The 20,867-nt window shown below is 42.3% G+C and overlaps 1 protein-coding gene across 1 annotated transcript in view; it reads left to right on the forward strand.

Moving 5' to 3' along the window:
* The window catches only part of LOC144818900 (cystine/glutamate transporter-like), an 868,430-nt gene that overhangs the window by 800,031 nt on the left and 47,532 nt on the right, over positions 1 to 20,867 (forward strand). Inside the window, exon 11 of the mRNA XM_078676760.1 lies at positions 11,373 to 11,550. Coding sequence (XP_078532886.1) covers positions 11,373 to 11,550 — 178 coding nt within the window. The remainder of the gene's footprint in view (positions 1 to 11,372; positions 11,551 to 20,867) is intronic.

The following is a 20,867-nucleotide window of genomic DNA, read 5'->3' on the forward strand; positions in this document are numbered from 1 at the left end:
TTATATCCTCTCCTACCTCAATGACATGATACTCATTCTCTCTCTCACGGAGAGGATACTCAGTACCTGTATCATGTTCAATGCTCACATGATTCACTTTCCCCACTGGAAGAAGACCAACTGTCTAAAGCTAAACACTGACAGACATAAGTTGCAATCTTTGGGAAGAGCACACCACTGTGCAATCCCACTTGGTAACCAACGGAGCTAGGACTGACATCCACCCCTACCACTCACACTAAGAACCTCGGGAACGTCATTGACAGGAAACGTTTCATGACCCTCCAAGTGAATGACGTCACTGCCTCATGCTTCTATACCCTGAAGATGCCGGATTTTCAAATGGCTCCCAATGAGCACTTGGAAAATGGTCACACATGCCTTGGTCACAAGCAAGCAAGCTGAAATAAGGGAACACCCTCTATGCCGGGGTCAACAAAAACTCACCAGAAGGCTACAGACCATTCAGAACTCGCCAGCGAGAATCCCTCTCATCCTCCCACTCTGCACTTACTTCACACCACACCTGAAGGAGCTCCACTGGCTCCCCATCAACAAACTAGTATAATTAAATCTCCTCATCCACATTTGCAAGGCACAACATTACAATGGTCTAGCATACAGCAACAATTTTATCTGCTTTCACAAACCTTCCAGACACTTCTGCTCATCCGGACTCCTGCTTGCACAAATCCCTTGAGTGGTCAGGTCTTTTCCTACATTGCTCCTAAAGTATGGAATGATACACAGAGAAGCCTCCTGCTCACTTCTTGAATTATGCAGGAAGCTGAAGGCCTGGCTTTTCGAGCAGCTCCACTATTCAGAGGTGTGGCTAGACTCACCATTGAACAGTGCCAGGATACCCACCCAGGTAATAGTGTCCTCTTCAAATCTGCATAACACAGCATACCATGACATGACATACCAGTGTATTGGTTATATCAATCAGCAGGTTGTCCTAATGGACAGTGGACAATTGTGGAGCATGGACAGACTGATAAAATGCCCTCTTAACTTTGAGAACTTTTGTGGTGTAAATGAGGGCACAATGTATTGTAAAACATAACCAGTCCACCAAGAGATTTAGAAGTACTCCTAGAGGGCAAAAGTACTTTTGTATGATATGATCCCCTTGCTTTGGTTTCCCTATTTTTCCCGTTGAAAGGACATGTGTTGTGATTTACCTCTTTAATTTAGCTATCCATTGTTATTATCTCTCTCCTTTCTACCCTCATCTCCCCTGAATTCACCCATCCCCATCTTACCTGTTGGAACATTCTGACAGTTGTAGCATGCTCACGCTGAGATGAGTCTTACCTCAGTGGAGAGCCCGGAAACAGTAAGAAAAGAGGGTGTTTACCTACCTACTGTTCTGTGGCGTCTTTGCTTTAATACTACTATTACACTGCCGAAGAAGGAGTACATATATACTTCTGTACACGAAAATGTGTTTCCCTATTGAGAAACCCCGTTCACCATACCATGATTAAATATGAAGGTGCTCCACTCCATGTCCCACAGTGTAATGTCTCTTATTCCCAACTTTGAATTGGAAGCTACCTCTAAAATGTTTGTAAATACTCATAGACGAAAGAGAAATTGAAAGCAGAAGAAAGGAGTGGAATGAAATTCCAAGTGGCATGTTAGAATGCAAGGTAGAATGAAAGTGCTTACTGAAATATGATTATGAAGGGTTTAATTATGGTACTTACTTGAATGACTGGTTACAGCTGTTTTTCTTTTCTTTTTTCTTCTTCCAAACCGGATGCATTGCAGAGCAAGTCTACAAAAACCTTGCAAACGCACTCCGTAAGCAAACGAGAAACATTCACATTTCGAGCATTTCATTGAATTGTATTGTAATTGCATTTATATAACGCTTACTATCCCAGACAAGGCGTTGAAGTGCTTTTTCGGTGAGTAGCACACTACTCCGGTACCTATAATGGATTCATGGTGAATTCCAGACACTTCTGCTCATCCGGACTCCTGCTTGCACAAATCCCTTGTGTGGTCAGGTCTTTTCCTACATCGCTCCTAAAGTGTGGAATGATACACAGAGAAGCCTCCTGCTCACTTTTTGAATTATGCAGGAAGCTGCAGGCCTGGCTTTTCGAGCAGCTCCACTATTCCGAGGTGTGGCTAGACTCACCCTTGAACAGTGCCAGGATACCCAACCAGGTAATAGTGTCCTCTTCAAATCTGCATAATATAGCATAACAAGATATGACATACCAGTGTATAGGTGATATCAATCAGCAGTATATCCTAATGGACAGTGGACAATTGTGGAGCATGGACAGACTGATAAAATGCCATCTTAACTTTGAGAACTTTTGTGGTGTAAATGAGGGCACAATGTTTTGTAAAACATAACCAGTCCACCAAGAGATTTAGAAGCACTCCTAGAGGGCAAAAGTACTTTTGTATGATACGATCCCCTTGCTTTGGTTTCCCTATTTTTCCCGTTGAGAGGACATGTGTTGTGATTTACCTCTTTAATTTAGCTATCCATTGTTATCTCTCTCCTTTCTACCCTCATCTCCCCTGAGTTCACCCATCCCCATCTTACCTGTTGGAACATTCTGACAGTTGCATCATGCTCACGCTGAGGTGACTCTTACCTCAGTTGAGAGCCCGGAAACAGTAAGAAAAGAGGGTGTTTACCTACCTACTGTTCTGTGGCGTCTTTGTTTTAATACTACTATTACACTGCCGGAGAAGGAGAGAAGGAGTTCAATAAATATATTGTTTTTATATATAATTTGAAGAATGTATTTCACTGTTACTTTTTTTCTTTAAATTGTGGTTAGAAAAGTAGGAATTCTTCTTCCATATATTGCTCCTACATTTGGTGTAAAGATCTGACTGACTGACTTTTCTGTCATACACTCAAAAAACCGAGGAGCAGAGATATCTGTCTCAGTCCTAACGTTTGGAAGTATGCAACTTTTTAGAATGTAATCATGCTGAGATATCGATTTTGACTTGTACATATATTCTTCTCTACACGAAAATATGTTTTCCTAATGAGAAACCCCTTTCTCCATACCATGATTAAATATGAAGGTGCTCCACTCCATGTCCCACAGTGTAATGTCTCTTATTCCCAACGTTGAATTGGAAGCTACCTGTAAAATGTTTGTATATAGTCATAGACGAAAGAGAAATTGAAAGCCGAAGAAAGGAGTGGAATGATCTTCAAAGCGGCATGTCAGAATGCAAGGTAGAATGAAAGTGCTTACTGAAATATGATTATGAAGGGTTTCATTATGGTACTTACTTGAATGACTGGTTACAGCTGTTTTTCTTTTCTTTTTTCTTCTTCCAAACTGGATGCATTGCAGAGCAAGTCTACAAAAACCTTGCAAACGCACTACGTAAGCAAACAAGAAACATTCACATTTCGCGCATTTCATTGAATTGTATTATAATTGCATTTATATAACGCTTACTACCCCAGACAAGGTGTTGAAGTGATTTTTCGGCGAGTAGCACACTACTCCGGTACCTACAATGGATTCATGGTGAATTAGTATAGTAAAAAGGGAAATTAAATCATGCAGTGGATATGTTAGTGTGTTATGTGGATTCAGAAGGATAGTAGAGGTATAGAAGAGGGAAAAGGTTTGCATTTATGTAGCTCTTGTTACCCCTGATGAGGTGTTGACGTGCTTTTCGGCGAGTAGCACGCTACTCCAGAACCAAAAAAGGCTTTGTGGTGAATTAGTCTAGGGAAATATGAAATTATTTTGAGCGATGGACATGTTAGTCTGTTATTCTGATTGAAAAGGATAGTGGAGGGATCGAAGAGGAAGGGATTGCATTCATATATCTTTTGCTAACCTTGATGAGGTGTTTAAGCATTTTTGGGCGGGTACCACGCTATTCTGAAACCCACACAGGATTAGTGGGGAATCAGTATAGGGAAATATGAAATTAATTTGAGTGGTGGACTTGTTAGTCTGTTATTTGGATTGAAAAGGAATAGTGGAGGGACAGAAGAGGGAAGGATCTAGAAAGTGTTATTTTGTCTTTTTTGGGACTTAATAGCAGTAGGAGGTGAATTGGGAAGAGCAAGGGGGAGGTGAAGGGGAAGAGTCAAGAAATGGTTATTTTGGGGATCATAGTAGTATTTGGGTTGGGATAAATTAGAGAGTGGAGGTTTAGAATATATATTGAGAGAGGTATAGGGTGAGAGATAGGCTAGTGCATTGGAAAGAGTAGTAGAATGAGGTTTGAGATGAATCAAAGAGTTGAGGTAGAGGATATATTGAGAGCTGTAAAGGGTGATAAATAGGGTAGTGCACTGGAGAGAGTAGTAGAATGAGGTTTGAGATCAGTCAGAGGGGATGTAGAGGATATATTGTGAGAGATATAGGGTGAAATATTGGGTAGTGCATTGAATATGCAGAATTACAAGCAAAGTAATAAATATAAAGATACATAAGTACATGGGAAGGAATAAGGAAGATGGTATATGTAGATTAAAGTTGCATTTAATAAACTCAGACGTTCAAGTGTTGTACTTTAAATTAATTATTAAAAAAAAATGTAATTCATTAGTGAAGAAATTGTAGATGGTTATAATAAAAGATTTACTTATTTATGCACTCACTTATACACATGTTAAACATAGAATAATGTAACTCTAAGCGATATTTAATTTTTTTAAGCAAAACTAAAAAATATCTATAACTTTTATAATCATAATTATTATACACGTTTATACAAAGCAATATACATATGTAGGTACACATCATGTATAGTCCAAATAAATGCTTATATATAGAAGGATATGCTGTATATTTTTGTTTGAGTGTGGTGGTTATGTGGGGAAAAGCCAATCCTTTCCTAGTCTTCGGAAGAAAAGGTGGTTATCTCTGGATCTTATGTTCAGGGATTAAGAATTCCATAGTTTGGCTGCTTGAACAGAGAAGGATGTGCCACCCATGGTTTTTTTCTTTTATGGTGGGATTTTGAAATGAGGTGCCACTCTAGAGTGGAGGTTCCTTTGTTGAATGTATTTTGTGATTTTATTCCTGAAAAAGAGCGGTCCTATTCCATGTATCGCTTTGTGGGTGATGCAAAGCAACTTGAATGTTGATCTTCTGGCTACAGGTACCCAATGTAGGGCTTTCAAGGCAGGGAAGATGTGGGCTTGTGACTTTATTAGTCTGACAGCATAGCTCTGAATCTGTTGTAGTCTTTTCATAGTTGTTAAAGGTGATCCATAGTAGAGAATATTGATGTAATCAAGTTTGGACAGAACAAGAGAGATAGTAGGCTGGACCTTGTGTGGAAATCCCAGGTGGGGGAAGATGCGTCCCAGAGTTTTTATAGAGACAAAGTTTGATCTTGCTAGTTTGTCCACTTGGGCATTCATTGATAGCTTGGAATTAATGGTAATTCCAATATTTCTTACTTCCTTTTATACCTTGGGTGGTGTTCCAAGATCATCAGGCAATGCGCCAAGTGGATCATAATTTTTCAAACCGCCATACGTGAGTATTTCAGTTTTGAAAGCATTCAATTTGAGATGGCTCCATGTCATCCATTGATCCACAGCTTTGAGACAACTGAAAATTGGTTAGTTTCCAATGTCTTTGGTGCATTCCAGTTGAAGGAGTATTTGTGTGTCATCTGCATAGTTATAGCACGTGAGGTCAAATTGGTTGATCAGTGCTGGTAATGACTTCATATAGATGTTGAAAAGCACGGGCGAGTTGCTAGAGCCTAGAGCGGCTCCTGCTTTTGTGAAGTACGGTTTGGAAGAGAAAGGGGGGTATGGATTGCATTAGTTCTGTTGTAAAGGTAGGATGTGATCCAGTCTAGAGTAGTCCCCTTAATTCTGGCTTCGTAGAGTCTTTGTATCAGAGTGTCATGGTCAACTGTGTCAAAGCCAGCTGAGAGGTCCAAGAGAAGTAGGGCAGAAACCCTGTTGTGGTCAACTGTGCTCTTAAGGTCGACCCAGATGGAACTAAGGGCAGATTCAGTGCCTCTTTCTGGACAGAATCCAGTTTGGAAGTCTGAAAGTATGGCATTAGCTTCAATGAATTATGACATCTAGGCTGATGTTGTGCTTTCTATCAGTGTGCCCAGGAAAGGTCTATTTGTAATTGGACTGTAGTTGTCGGGGTTCACTGGGTCCAGGTTAGTTTTCTTTAGTAATGTGCGTATGTATGACTTTTTTAGTTCTTCTACAAATATTCCTGTATTTAAGGAATTGCTGATGATTCTTCTTATTGGTGTGGCAGCAGAGGTTGTTAGAAGAGTACTCCTGAAGGTTTGTGGTGAACACGGGTCAGAAGGCCGGCCGGCAGGCCTGCTTGCTTTGCCAATGTCAATAAATTCATTGTGTAAAGGAAGGAATGAAGTTTGAGTATTCTTGGATTGTTGTTTTAGAAAAGGGTCAGTGCTGGTGCTTTTTCTTTGTTTAAAATATGAGTCCATCTTGTCAGCTTTGGTCGTGTAATGATTTGCCAGTTTGTCTGTGAAATCTTGAATAATGGGATGAGCTCCTTCTAGGCAATTTGGTTTATGAAATTCAGTGAGAATTGCATAGACTTCTTTATTTGCACATTTAGCATTTTGAATTCTATCTGAAGAGTACATTTTCTTAGCTTTTTTGATATCTGACTTGTGTAATCTGTTAAATTTCTGTAGGCAAAGTTTGTCTTGATTGATGTTTGTTTTGAGCCAGGCATGTTGCAACTTTCTAATTTGTTCTTTTATCTCTGTATTTCTCCAAGGTGCCTGTTTTCATTTGTTTTGAGCCAGGCACGTTGCAGCTTTCTAATTTGTTGTTTTATCTCTTTTATCTCTGTATTTCTCCAAGGGCCTGTTTTCTTTGTTCTCTTGTGTTGTTTTTATTGGTGTTAGGAGATCAAGTGCTTCCTGTAGCCACGAATATAGTTTTTGAACATAATTTATTCTGTCTTGATCTGTACTGGATGTTAGCTGGGTTTCTAAGTGTTCCAAATTGAGTTTGTTGCACCGTGGATAGAACGTAAGGTGGTTATAGGGGCATTGCTTTGTGTTGTTTTATATTGACAAGGAAGCAAAAGGTTGTCTGACAATATGAGTCGAGTTACTGTTTGAAAGGTAGCTAGTTCTGTATTTATAAAAATGACATCTAGGATGTGTCCAGCAATATGTGTGGGTTTGTGGACGATCTGATGTAGGTTCAGTGTGTCTAGGCCAGTGATGACTGTTTTTGGATGGGGTATATTGGGTTTGTCAAACCAAATGCTGAGGTCACCGAGAATGCATAGGTTGTAGTGTAGTGTTGTCAGGTTTGAAACTGTGCTTAGAAGTGTGTCTGGAAATGTTTCATTGCAAGGTGGAGGTCTGTAAAGAAGCAGGAAGTTACAGGCAGTTTAAAGTGGGGACACCTGGCCTGGAGAAAAACAAGCACATTTCATGGTGTATGTACTACCCATAAAGAGCAGTATACAGTGTGATTATTGACTTCCCTAAACACACGTCGTCTTGTTCTTCAGTAGGTGCAGATGCCTCTTTGAATGACAGCATTTGGGATGCCTTTTGGTGCAGGAACATATAACAAAATTCAACTCATTTTACTGCTTAGCCTGCCTGCATACTAAACTTAGAGGTTTATTTATGAGAGCCCTGCGTCACTTTTGCACCACGTAAAGTGGTACATACATGACGCAGAGCTCTCATTTTGATTTATGAAGCCACACAGAGGCACCTTGTGAGGCTTTGAGTGGCCTCTTAAATCATGAGTATGGCAATGCAGCGTAAATCGCTGCAGTGCCTTACTCTGTGCACTGTAGGCGTTCCATGGGTGTTGCAGTGGGTTTTCCAATGCAACACCCATGGAATTAGACCCTGCCCCAGATTTACAAAATGATGTAAACCTGGGAAAGCTCCAAATCTGTACACCTCCAGAGGTGATGCCTAACAAGGAGAAATATGTTTATTTTTCCTTGCTTTCCCCTCTTTCCATGTGTGCTACATACTGCATTCAGCAGCACACATGCATTCTGCAGCCCACATGAAAGGAGAAAAACTCCTCCTATGATTCTTTTTGAGCAGGAAAGTACCCCTTCCTGCAAAAAAACGTTCCTGCATGCAACGGAGGCACCCTTGCACCATGCCGAAATGGTGCTAGCGCAGGGAGAAAGGACAGGAATGCACTGTATTGCTTAAATACTGTGCATTCCTGCCCTTTCACTTTGTTATAGGCCTGCGCAGCAGGGTGCCTTGCTGCGCTGCCCTACACCAAAATCCCACAAATAAGCCCCTTAATATTCAATATCTGAACAAGGCGAATTACCCTATGTGTGTGTTGTGACCAAATCTGAAGAAGGAGCTAGAAGCAGTGTTGCTATTAACAAACGATGTCACTATGATTTGCTTTGAGAGAAGTGAGACTTGATCTTGGAATACTTTACCTGTGGTTGCGTATGTTCTCTCGAGAGGAGAACGCATAATTCCCTAAATTAAAAGCAGTGATGACCAATTAAATAAATGGGACAAGTCCATCTTTTTTTTTTTTTTACAAAAACGTCCTTATATCATGCAATTTCTTTGCCCTAAAAATATACACCTTGCTATAAGGTAGTTGCAAATCATATAAGAAAATTAAAAATACTTTCTGGTACTCATTGGATACCAGGATGTGACTAGACTATATAAGCTGTCTCTTGTGTTAGGGTGAACATTCCTCAAGGCTATAATTAATGGATTGCATACACTTCTGGCATTATTTCACAGGCATAGTCGCAATTTTTAACATTTCATTACACTTTCCTGCCTGAGACGAGTGGTCTAGTTGAACTCTCCTAACATCATTGCCACGAGAGGCCACAGCTGACAGAAATTGAGTGGCAGCAAAACAGAACTGTTCCTCTCGGCTACAGATAACGAACTGATTGACAAAGAATATCTTGAGACTTTTTCCCTCTGGGAGTAGCAGCAGACTGCTGGAAACAAGCTTCTGAAAAGCTCCTGGTTGAGCGGTCGCCTTTGCTATGTAGCTGAACTGAATTGATACTGCAAGGCTTAGTAGAAAAAACTTTCAGAGTTGACTCTCTGTCCTATTGTGGAAATGCCACCACATACTCTGGAGTACTTATTTTCAACAGGTCAAACTGATCTCTCAGTTACACCGGAAACATGTGTTTCCTCATGTCCTCTATATTGATTCTCAATGACATGAGAATTCGCTTAATCGTGTCCCCTTTTTATCTCTTCACCTCTGCTTACATTTAGCACATTTTAAACCAGATGTACAAAGCTTTATTGAGGTTGCAAAACTTTTCTTTTTTCTTTTTGAAACGCATCTCGTTTTCCTATAAAATTTAAGTATTTCAGACAAAAAAAAAATCTTTATTGAAAAGCAGTCACAGACATGGTGGTCTGCTGACCCCAGCAAGCCACCACCCCTGTGATTTTTGTGATTCCCAATGGGTCGCAAAGTGAGACTTACCTCATTAATATATTAATGAGGTAGCTCTATTTACGACCCCCAGGGAATCGCAAATTGTGGTAAAGAAATGTTTGTACATGGGTGTTTGTGACTACCCAATAGCGAATCACAAAAATTCCCTAATTGGCAATCACAAACACTTTTCCTATGTACGTTATGGTCATGATGAATATTGTCAGTCTATATTGGCCTGACGTATAGGTTTGCATCCATTTTAAGCCAGAGGAGCGTGTGCTGTTCATATGCCAAACCAAGCACGTGAGCTGCTGCATGCTGAAGATGTGTCATTTTAATATGAAACTCGCAGCCTCACGGTTCGACAATCACCCTAAAGGAAAAAAAACAGAATTTGTCATTGTTTAAAGATAGAAATAAGAAATATGGCATTTACGAAACATTTTTCATCAGGCTAGAAACAATTTTTCCAGACTGAGTTTTCAAAATGTATATTTCATCATGGTGAGAACTACCACTGTTTGTAGGCTGGCGCAGCACCCGAGTCCTTTGCATTAGAAAAACAGGGGCAGATTTACAAGCCCTTCTCGACACTTTTGCGCCTCCGTTGCGTCCCTTTTTTTGACGCACCCGGGATGTAAAAAATGTGCCATGTTTCGGCCCATTTACAACGTGAGGCATCTAGGGAGCTGGGTCACCTTGTGAAGCCCTGAGCCACATTATACCTGTGTCAGGTATAATGTATGCAGGGTGGGCATTTGCCAGAAAGCCTGGTAGAAGTGATGCCTAAAATCTACAAGACTTCACTGTGCTACTTCTAGGACGCCACTGCGTCAAAACCCGCAGGCATAAGGAGTGATGCAGTGTATTAGGAATAGGCCTCCCCATGCATTGCTGGAGTTGTGTCGTGATTGCGACAGAATTCTAGCAATGCGTGACTTTTGCGCCGACAGATGTGTTAAACATTTTGACACATCTGTCAATCCTTGTGCCATGGTGCACCGTTTTGTTAATACAGCACATCCATGGTGGATCAAGGGTTTTGCCACCAGGTGCAGGGAAACTGAAGCATCTATACAGAAGCGTCAGTTTCTTGTAAATAAGCTCCACACAGCCCTTGCCTCCAACAAGAGAGAGTAACAACAACAAAACATATCGAAATGAATCCACCGAGCGGTCCATTGAGAGAACTCCAAGTAAAAGCAGAGCCTGATAAACAGGCACTTCTATCTCAAAGTCGCGCCACGTGCCATTACGACAGCGCAAGCAATATCTTAGACACCCGATGAGAAGTTGACTCGGTGTAACAGTGTGACCAGATAGTGATAACCGCCATTTCCTCAGTGTATTCCGTGAGGGTCAGTCAGATCACGATACTGTACGCGCATCGTGCCGCCATCTTCACCTTTTAATAGCCCACTCGGTGTTTGATTTGCCTTCCTCTCCTCGCCTCCTAATTTTCGTCTTCGCCACGGAAGGGAAATCGATAGCTACTTAATCATTTTAAAAGGTAACTAGCGCTCTAAGAACACCGCGCTCCAATTCCCTGCAGATGGCCCGTAATTTGTTGTGTGTACTGTAAATTGAACACACGGCTAGCCTTAATTTCAAAGCAGAGCGTGCAGTGGAACAACAGACCTCAGGTAATTGAAGCACAGGTTCGGGGAAATTAAAGACGAATTTACTCCGCCATGTTTTCTTGTGTTAGAGAACACTTAGGTTTCCGATCCAGGCCCAGCTTCATATAGTTTCTGTATAATGCTGTCTGTGATGTTTCTGTCCCACTTTTCCGTGTTTGCACCTCCAAGGAATTCCCAGGACAAGCCTGATGCATGAAGGAGAGACTGTGGCGTCTTTCTATAATCTATTCCCTGGGCATTCCTGTGAATATTAAACAGATATATTCAAAACACCAAATTGTCTTGAAAGAAATGACTTTTTTTTTCTTTCTGTTTTTCAGGTGCCCATTTTCATCCCGGCCCTCTTTTCCTTCACCTGTCTCTTCATGGTGTCGTTGTCGCTGTACTCTGATCCTGTCAACACTGGAATAGGTTTCGCGATCACCTTGACAGGTGTCCCTGCCTACTACCTCCTGATCATCTGGGATAACAAGCCAAAGTGGTTCCGGAAGTTCTCAAGTAAGGGCAACTGTGCAAATGCATGTGCTTGTGAGGCCTTGAAAAACATTCATGTATGCTATAATGTATGTTGAAACGGATGCTGACCTACATATGTGAAGTCTTAATAAACCTGTATGTATGCCATGATGTGTATTGGAACAGATACCACCCTACATATGTGCAGGCTTACAAAATCTATGAGTATGCCATGATCAGTGTTGGAACGGATGCCACCCTACTTATGCAACGGTTTACAAAACCTGCGAGTATGCCACAATATGTGTTGACACGTATGCCACCATGGAGATTTAAGGGCTTCTTGCATGCCACTTTCATTTTAACTTTTTTTTCCATATAGTATTTTATTGATTTTTCCATAATACGACATGTCAAGCAAAGAACTCTTTCCCCAACAGTCATTCCCCTCCCTTCCTGTGGGTCACTTTTGTGTAATGTGAGGATACAGGTGTATGGTGCATACAATCTTGCTAGGTTGTGTCTTATTTCCAGTTGTCTATTTATTTGGCCTATGTGTCCTTGTGCGGGGGTTGTGTCACCTCGTATCTGGCTCCTGTCTGCGTTCCTAGTTTATTACCTGGGTGTCATTTAGTCCTCTCCTGCCCACCCGCTCCTAATTTTTCCATAATTACTTGAACTTGAGACATCTACTTCCTTGGTACATCATTTTTTCCCTGGCATAGCATACGTTCATTTCGCGCCCCCAAGCCCGTGCTGTGCCCAATTTGAGGGCTATTTCACACTTAGCAAGTTGAAAGCCCAAGTTGATAAGGAGCTTCTCGTAGGACTTTGCATCAGACTCCCTCCAGACTTCCAATATTGCCACTGGTGCCTGAGTTCTGATGTGTGTTTCTGTGGCTTCCTCCAGTTCTGTCTAACCCCCGCCCAAAACCTGCTAACTTACATTCCCATAGTGTTTGATTAAAAAGTGCCTGTCTGACCAGACTGTCTCAGACACTTCAAGTCAGTGGTTTTCCCCATCCTATAGGGAAGGGCTCATGTGTAATATACTCTGTGTAATGCCTTTAGCTGGATCAGACGATATTGTGCTTTTATCGTCACCTCCCTGGGGAAATGCAATGCCTCTTGCCATTCGCCATCATCTGGGTTTCCCACAACTGGTTGCCAACTCGCACTCTGCCGCTCTAGCCCCCCTGAGTGTTTCTCAGTAATGTGCTGTATGTGAGTGAGGTTGCTTTCATGGTCACGTGGCAGCCTGTTTTCTGGAGAGCATTCCATGGGTTCCTTCTCAGGTGCCACTACTGCTTGCAGTGTGTGGGCAATGGGAGATATTTGAAAATGTGTGAAAGTGCTTGTTGTATTTCTGTTTAAGGTGGCCAAACTGAACTATCCCTTTGGCATCCCACACCTCTGCCAGCCAGGGTAGAGATGCCTATGGCATCTCACCGTTTGAATCTAGGGGCTCCTGGCACTAGCCCTGGTTTATGCCCAGCAATATGGCAGTCTTTGGTGAGAGCTGCTCCTCCCAATCCAATTCTTTGTTCACTCTACGACAAATGCGTAGCACTGTAGCGGTGGCTGGCGGGTATCAGGCAAAATTTTCCCTTAATGGAGTTCGACTCTTTCAAATCATTGTAAGCTGCCCAGGGTGCCTCCCGGTTTATTCATGTCGGATTTTGGGGAGGGTTTTGCCTGTTGAGATGATTTCCTCTGAGGTCATCGGTGTGATTACTGGCAGGGGTCAGAGACGTTTTAAGACTTGGGCTAAATTGGCGCTGGCCCAAGGCACCAGTCTTTCAGGGGTGCCCCTGAGAGATCCGGCTATGTTCTCCACACAGTCCTACCCTGATGACTTTGAATGATTCTTAAACATAAATTGTTTTACATACTATTTTCCTCCAATGTGTCTTTAACCCCTTGGCTGCGGCGGTAATTCCGCCGCAGCGCTAGGGGGGGCGGGCGGTGCCGCCATGTTCATGACGGAACCACTCCGTCACGAGCCTCGGACGCGCTGTGCTTGTGACGGAGTGGTTCTGTCAGGGCCCCGCCCGCTCAATAGAACGCTCAGCGCAGGCGCGAAATCGCTGCCGTGCAGGCGTGGCGGCGGGGCCGTGACGGAACCACTTCGTCATTAGCACAGCCCCGTGGCTGGTGACGGAGTGGTTCCGTCACCAGCACCCAAAGGGTTAATACGAGTGATGTGTGGGAGTAACAGATATTTTGCAACATCCATAAAAAAAATCCTTTTAGATCAAAAGTGGACCTCGGTCGCAGAGTGAGCTGCTGCTGTATTACACTATTGAAAACACACATCACAATCTCTGAATATTAGATAGAAACACATTTAGAATTTTGACCAGTGTGTCAGTACAGTGTCTGTTACTTTGCCAGAGAGGGCGTGAAAAAGCTGAAATTTGATCATAAATGTAAAGCTGTTCCGAACAAGGGCCCCAAAAATACGTATGGCCCAGGGCCCCAGAAATCCTTAAGATGTCCCTTGCAGGGGTGTTCCATCTCTGTCATCTCCTATGGCTGATCTATTCTCAACAAAGTCGGCTGTACTTTTCAGCAGGGGCTCCCTCCTGTTTGTTATGAACAAGGCTCTTTCCTGCTGAATCGCCGCCACCACACTTGCTCTTTCAGATGCCACCTGGTCCTTCCAGGGGCCCTGGTGCAAACGGCTCATCAGCTTGCGACGTCGCCTGCGTCCTTGCCATTTGTTTACTAGTTTCATGGGGAGGCTTCGTAATAAATATATGAAAATTAATTTCTTAATGCTTCCCTTGGCTCAAAATGTGAAAGCATCTCAATCTCTCTTAGTCTATCTATCTATCTATCTATCTATCTATCTATCTATCTATCTATCTATCTATCTATCTATCTATCTATCTATCTATCTATCTATCTATCTATCTATCTATCTATCTATCTATCTATCTATCTATCTATCTATCTATCTATCTATCTATCTATCTATCTATCCATCCATCTATCTATCTATCTATCTATCTTCCTGCCTGCCTGCCTGCCTGCCTGTCTGTCTGTCTGCCTGCCCATCTATCTATAGATATGTATATGTCTGTCTGTCTGTTTGTCTGCCTGCCTATCTATCTATATATATATGTCTGTCTGTCTGTCTGTCTGTCTGTCTGTTTGTCTGCCTGTCTGTCTGTCGTACTCGCTCGTTTCTTGTCTATGTGGCATTAGCTATGCACTGTTATTTATAGGACACACTCGGAGGGAGGGTAACAAGATGTTGTAATTTGGGATTTAAAAAAAATGAAATAAATGACATGAGATATGACTTCTGGCCAGCATTCTGCGAGAGAATAAATACAGAAGGGTGGTGAAGTCAGACGAGCAAGGGACAGGAGAGTGAGTCACGTGACAAAGTTAATGGCCATACGAGATGTGGAGAGGGAAACAGCCTGATTGGAAAAAGCGGTGAGTAATGCAGGGAGCGGACGCTGGCAGTGACAGGGTCACGCGGTCATCACTGTGGTAATTGCAGACACCATTTAGAATGATGTTACAGCATTTGGGGAATTAGACCTACAACTCGTTAACAAATCAGCACAGTTTGCCGCTTTCACACTTTACGCAGTGCAGAAAAACACCCTGACAAGCAGGCTGGCGCTTTAACCTCTTCACAACACTTGGCATTGAACACACTATTTTGAATGCACTTGAATTTTACTTTTAAATTCAGTCACTTCCCAGCTAATTAAAAGTCCCGGCTAATTAAGGTATTGTGCTCATAGCAAGCAGTTCTTCCCGACTGGTCAGGAAGGCAGATGGGATTCTAAAATAATAAAGTACTTGCCGGGAGGCGGATGAGATTGATGTGCCTGGAAGGCAACAGGCATTGAGGATAGCGCAACAGTGTTGCGTATTTAAAGGTGCCTGTGTCAGCGGTGATTAACAGCAAACCTTCGGCCTCATTTGAGTCCGTGCGTCACTTTTACGCCGCCGGTGCGTCACTTTTTGTGACGCACCAGCAGCGTAAAAAACGTGCCTCGTTGAACCATATTTACAAAGTGACGCATCTAGGTAGATGCGTCACTTTGTAAACCCCTGCGCTACATTATACCTACGCCAGGTATAATGTATGTAGGGGGGCGTTCTGATGCAAGAAAGGGTGAAAGGGTCATAGAAGTGACGCAGTGAAATCTAAAAGATTTCACTGCGCCACTTCTAGGACATAAATGCATCAAATTCTTACGCCTGCCTCAAAGCAGGCGTAAGACTGACGCAGGCCCTTTCACATGGGGCTTGCCCCATGTGAAAGGACACATTGCTGGAGTTACGTCACTTTTGTGACACACTCAAGCAATGCGTCACTTTTGCGCCATACAGATACGTCAGAAATACTGACGCATCTGTAACTCCTTGAGCCATGATGCGTCATACTGTAAATATGACGCATCATTGGTGTTGCAAGGAGGGCGCAGTGAAAAGTGACGCATCGCTGTTTTCACTTTTCATAAATTAGGCCCCTTGACTGGTTGGACAAAGACTTACTAATTGGTCCAAAGCAGACCATCATTTATTACACCTGGAATACCATAGCTGATATCTTGTTTTTTTATGGTGTTACACATGCACATATCCAAACATCTGAAAGACCTCTACTGGCTTCCAATTCACAAATGCACCTTTTTCAAACTGCTCAAAAACCTTACTCAGAACTGCACAACAAAGGCCCAGCAAACCTCAACCACCGCATCTTCTTCGGCCAGACTACTCCGCCGGCCACCTCCTTCTCGCCCTCGTCCCATGCATTCACCGGGCCAGAGCCGGAAGTCGAACTTTCTACTAGGTCGCCCCGAAAGTCTTAAACAAACTCACCCTACCTCTGAAACCTGTCAACTCTGTCCCTGAATTATCCTCCATAAAATTATGCAGTCTCCATTGCTGTGCATTATTCCACTTTAGACACAAGTGTAAGCATGGCACACTGATCTATTTCATGATGGTTCAGTGAAGATACCTATGATTCAAGTGTCTGGTACAATTGAATATTAATTGTTAATGACTGCAAATACGATAGGTGATAGAATATATAGATAGAATATATAAAACCTTTCATTAAATGGTGGATTGGGGTCTAAGATTTTAGCAGCATAAAGTCACTCACTTTCTCTCTGGACTAAAATTATATTTTTGGTTTCCGAAAGGACAGAGCGACAGTGTTTTGTCATCTAGTTTGGTATTCTGTGTGTCTAATCTGGGGAGAAGACATGAGTTACGTCAATGCAGAGAAGGTAGACTCGGTCAGGAGTAGTGCAGGCATATTGGTGGCAATGTGGATATGTTTTTGGTGGCTTAGCTTTTAAGGGGTACACCTTAGCTGGGAGTGGGGGGGGGAGTGGAGAGAATGCAGTAGGAGTATCCCTAGATGGCAAACACTGAAGAGGAACAGGACGCATCAAAGGGAGCTCAGTGGTAACTAGTGTTGAAGTGACTGCTGACTAGTGTCCTAGGTCACCTGATCCTGTCTGGGTTTGATGTAGCTTCTCACTCTGCCATTCAGTGCTTCAGATTCAGTCTTGAGTGTCCAGTCCTAATAAGGGAATGTAATTGGCGCGGAGGAAGAGAGAGAGAGAGAGTTGGGGAGAGAGAGAGATGAAAGAGAGAGGCAAGGCGAAATTGACCAAAGAGGGAGTGAAACAGGTTTGACTGAGAGAATCAGAGAAGAGAACGAGAGGTAGGGTGGAGTGAGACAAAGGATGTGGAGCAAGTAACCTACATGAAATAGCAAGAGCTGGGACAAGGGCATGGGACTGGGAGAGGGTTTTAATATTTTTGATGTATTCAGTTACATTCCTACCACAAATGTTGTACAGTAGGACAATAGTGATACAAACATGATAGGCAGATGTGATGAATGACATAAACCAATAATTCTACAGAGGAACTGCACAAAGCTTTTGTTTGTGTGTCATAGAAACAACACAGCAAAGAGAGAGAGAAAAAGGCAGGATATAGAAGAGAAAAATGAAAAAAGTAATGGGAGGGAGTGTCCCCCCCCTTTTTCCTGGCACCATATCTCTAAAAAGCTGTCAAACACGGTGAGAATGCATAGCACCCCTGCAATGGAAGGTTAGAGGTGACTGTTAAATAAAAGGAAAAAGAAAAAAAAAGGAGTTAGGATCAACTACAATCTATCAATTACAGTGCAACCCGTTTTGCCGCACAGTAAAGCTCAGAGTTGATTGATGGGACAAAGTATTAATTTACTATAATTTATAGCCAAACATATATAAATCAGTGGCAAAAGCATAGTATAAAAATGAGAATCACTCAAGGATATCCGAAATGATGTACACAATTTATCCTCAATAACAGAAAGCAAATGAGGAATTCTGTAGCTGCTATACAGAGGATGAGAAAGAAAATCTGGTTAATAGATTGAAAGTTTCGATCTGCTTGCCTATGCATGAGGTAGTCTAAGAAGTTCTAGTAAACCCTATTCTAAACTAGAAATCAGGGAAACCCTATTAAGTCAGGGAGACATAGAAAGGTGTCAGCATAGCAGAAGTTCTGTAGAAGTTCTCAAAGGTAAGGAATATGGGATACCATGAAGCCACACAACTGAGATATCCCAAAGCGGTCCGTACCTCTCAGTGTCTGAAGGAATTCTGAACAAAGTTAAAGTGTGATGTCCAGTTATACCCACCAAAATAACCTTTGAGCATCCCTATGTCACATGTCCATGTCCAATTGTTTCCCATCTTCAAACAACAAAACTTGACATCTGTACTGAACATTTCTTACCTTTGGTCCACACAATAAAACGTCATTAGATTCCTCCCTTCTCCTCATTCCGCTCTGACAGTAGTTCCCCCTTTGTTCGTAAAATTTTCTCATCCTTGCCAAAAGGTACTCCTTCCGAACCTCACTAAGTTTTTCACTCAATGTGCCTTTCTTTAACCAGTGAGCTCATGAAACTACAACTGCAGAGGAGAGAAAAAACATTGCACTCAAAGCAAACATTCATGTTAAAGGTCAAACATTAAGAAATCCCAATGCTTAAGACCTTTGGTCAACTTAATGTGGCAAGCCTCTCAATACACATTTAAATGCACGATTACAGGCACTTTAACACAGCAATGGTACAGATGTAAAGCACTATTCAAATGGATACAGTTTAAGTTAAAAATGCAGAGTACGATTTAAAGGAATATATGAATATATAAGAAATACAGTGTTATTGAAACCACTCAAATGCAGATATATATGAGTAGTGCAACTTGTTTTTATTTGAAGGGAAAATAATATGCATTCTCAAATATATGTCGAGATTACACAGTAGACGCACTTTCTGTAACTGTTCAAATGCAGTACATTAAATGAATAATGTTACATCACACAAGTTCATAAGGCAATATGCACATATATATGTGGCCTAATTAAACATGAAAGGGTGGAGCCAAAATGGAGCCAAAATTACGCTGCTCCAATGGGATAGTCTCGTACCAACCCTGGTCTGATTCTGTCAGGGCTCTACTAGCCTTTAAAGGTTCTTAATTTTCTGGAGTTACTCCTTTCTCTCTTGTCTCGCTTCTTCTCTACTTACAGAGAGAGAGGGTGAATGATTAAGAGCGAGAGAAAGAGATGACACCCAGTCTACTTGGTCATTTGTCAATTGCACTCCAGAATTTATTAGTCTTTAGTACTAGTTTTCATGGGACTCATTACCTTATATCTGTTCATTATTGAGAGAGACAAGGAGACGTGAACTTATAAAGAGAGAGAGAAAAACAGGAAATGAGAGGTGCATGGTTAGAGAATAACATACATGCTCTTTATAAAGGTATATGCATCATCTACCTGGCTAGACGCCATTCTCATTCATAAGTGGCTTAGAGTGGTGTACACGTCCTCTGCAGCACACTAAAACACACTGTTTTCCTGCATATAATATATTTTATGACATCTGCTTGGGCAAAATAATGGATATTCCATGAAATTAAAAGGGAATATTTCACCAAAGCTTGCCAATATGAAACATTTGCTCATACTATTGGTCCTGGCCCTTTTTTCAGGGTCATTCCCAAACATTTTGCCTTCGTGCGCCCATCTTTCTGACCTTTTTGTTGGCTTTAGGACTCTGGGCACGTTTCCACTGTTAATCAGTGCTAAAGTGGATATGATCTCTCCCCTAAAACATGGTATGATTTTTTCTCGATGATTGGCATATTTGGTTTACTAATAAGTCCCTAGTACAGTGCACTACATGTGCCCAGGGCCTGTAAATCAATTGCTACTAGTGCACCTGCAGCACTGATTGTGCCACTCACATGTCTCAGACCTGCCACTGCAGAGCCTATGTATACAGTTTTAAACTGCCATTTCGACCTGACAAGATCATCTAGTTGCCAGGCCTAAACATTCCCTTTTATTACATGTAAGGCACCCCTAAGGTAGGCCCTAGGTACCCCCATGGGCAGGGTGCAGTGTACTTGAAAGGTAGGTTGGGTACTTGTGAGTTTTTCATGTTCTGGTACTGAAAAACTGCTAATTTCGTTTTTCACTACAGCAAGGCCTGTCTCTCCCATAGGTTAGCATTGGAGATGCCTTGTAACACTTTACAAGTGTTTCTTCCAATTGGAAGTAGATAGAAAATTGGAGTTTGGCGTCTCTGGATTCCCAATTTAAAAACGCATCTTTTAGTGATGTTGGTTTTTGAACTGCAGGCCTGAAAATGCAACTTTTAGAAAGTTGGCATTTTCTTAATTTAAGCCTTCTGTGCCTCGGCCTGTCCCTATAATACATGTCTGGGTGGGATGACAGTTGGGATTTGTGAATTCACTCTACAGTCACACACAAATGGAGCTGAGGTGTGTCCTGTATTTCCTGATGGCCTACCACCAGGCAGATGATCCTTCCTGAGCTAGAGCAGTGTGAGGAACTGAAACTTGCACCTAAATAGGGCTGTGCCTGTCCCCACACAAAGAGCTGCATACCACGCTCTAGTGCATCTGGAGCCAGGGCCAGGAAGGGCAGGGTCCTGTGCAAGACCTTTCTTGAAGTTTCTGTACTTCAAAGGCCAAAGGTACTGGACCTCTGACACCAAATACTCAGAACACTTCTGGACTGTGGACATTCTGCCAGGAAGAAGAGCAGTTGTGCTGCGAGGAGGTACTGCCACTTTGCTGTTTGCTTTGCTCTGTTGGCCTGCTGCTTCTTGCCTGGGAGTGAGAGAACTGGACATTTTCTCTGCATCCTGCTTTCTAAAGATTCTCCGAGGGCTTGACTGAGTTTACCTCCTGTTGCTGAAGTCTCAGGGACATCAAAGACTTCATCTGCATCTTGCTACCAGCACCTGGATTCCTGTGCTATGAGTCTTGTCT

This window comes from Lissotriton helveticus, chromosome 2_1 (assembly GCF_964261635.1).
Source record: "Lissotriton helveticus chromosome 2_1, aLisHel1.1, whole genome shotgun sequence".
Taxonomy (NCBI): domain Eukaryota; kingdom Metazoa; phylum Chordata; class Amphibia; order Caudata; family Salamandridae; genus Lissotriton; species Lissotriton helveticus.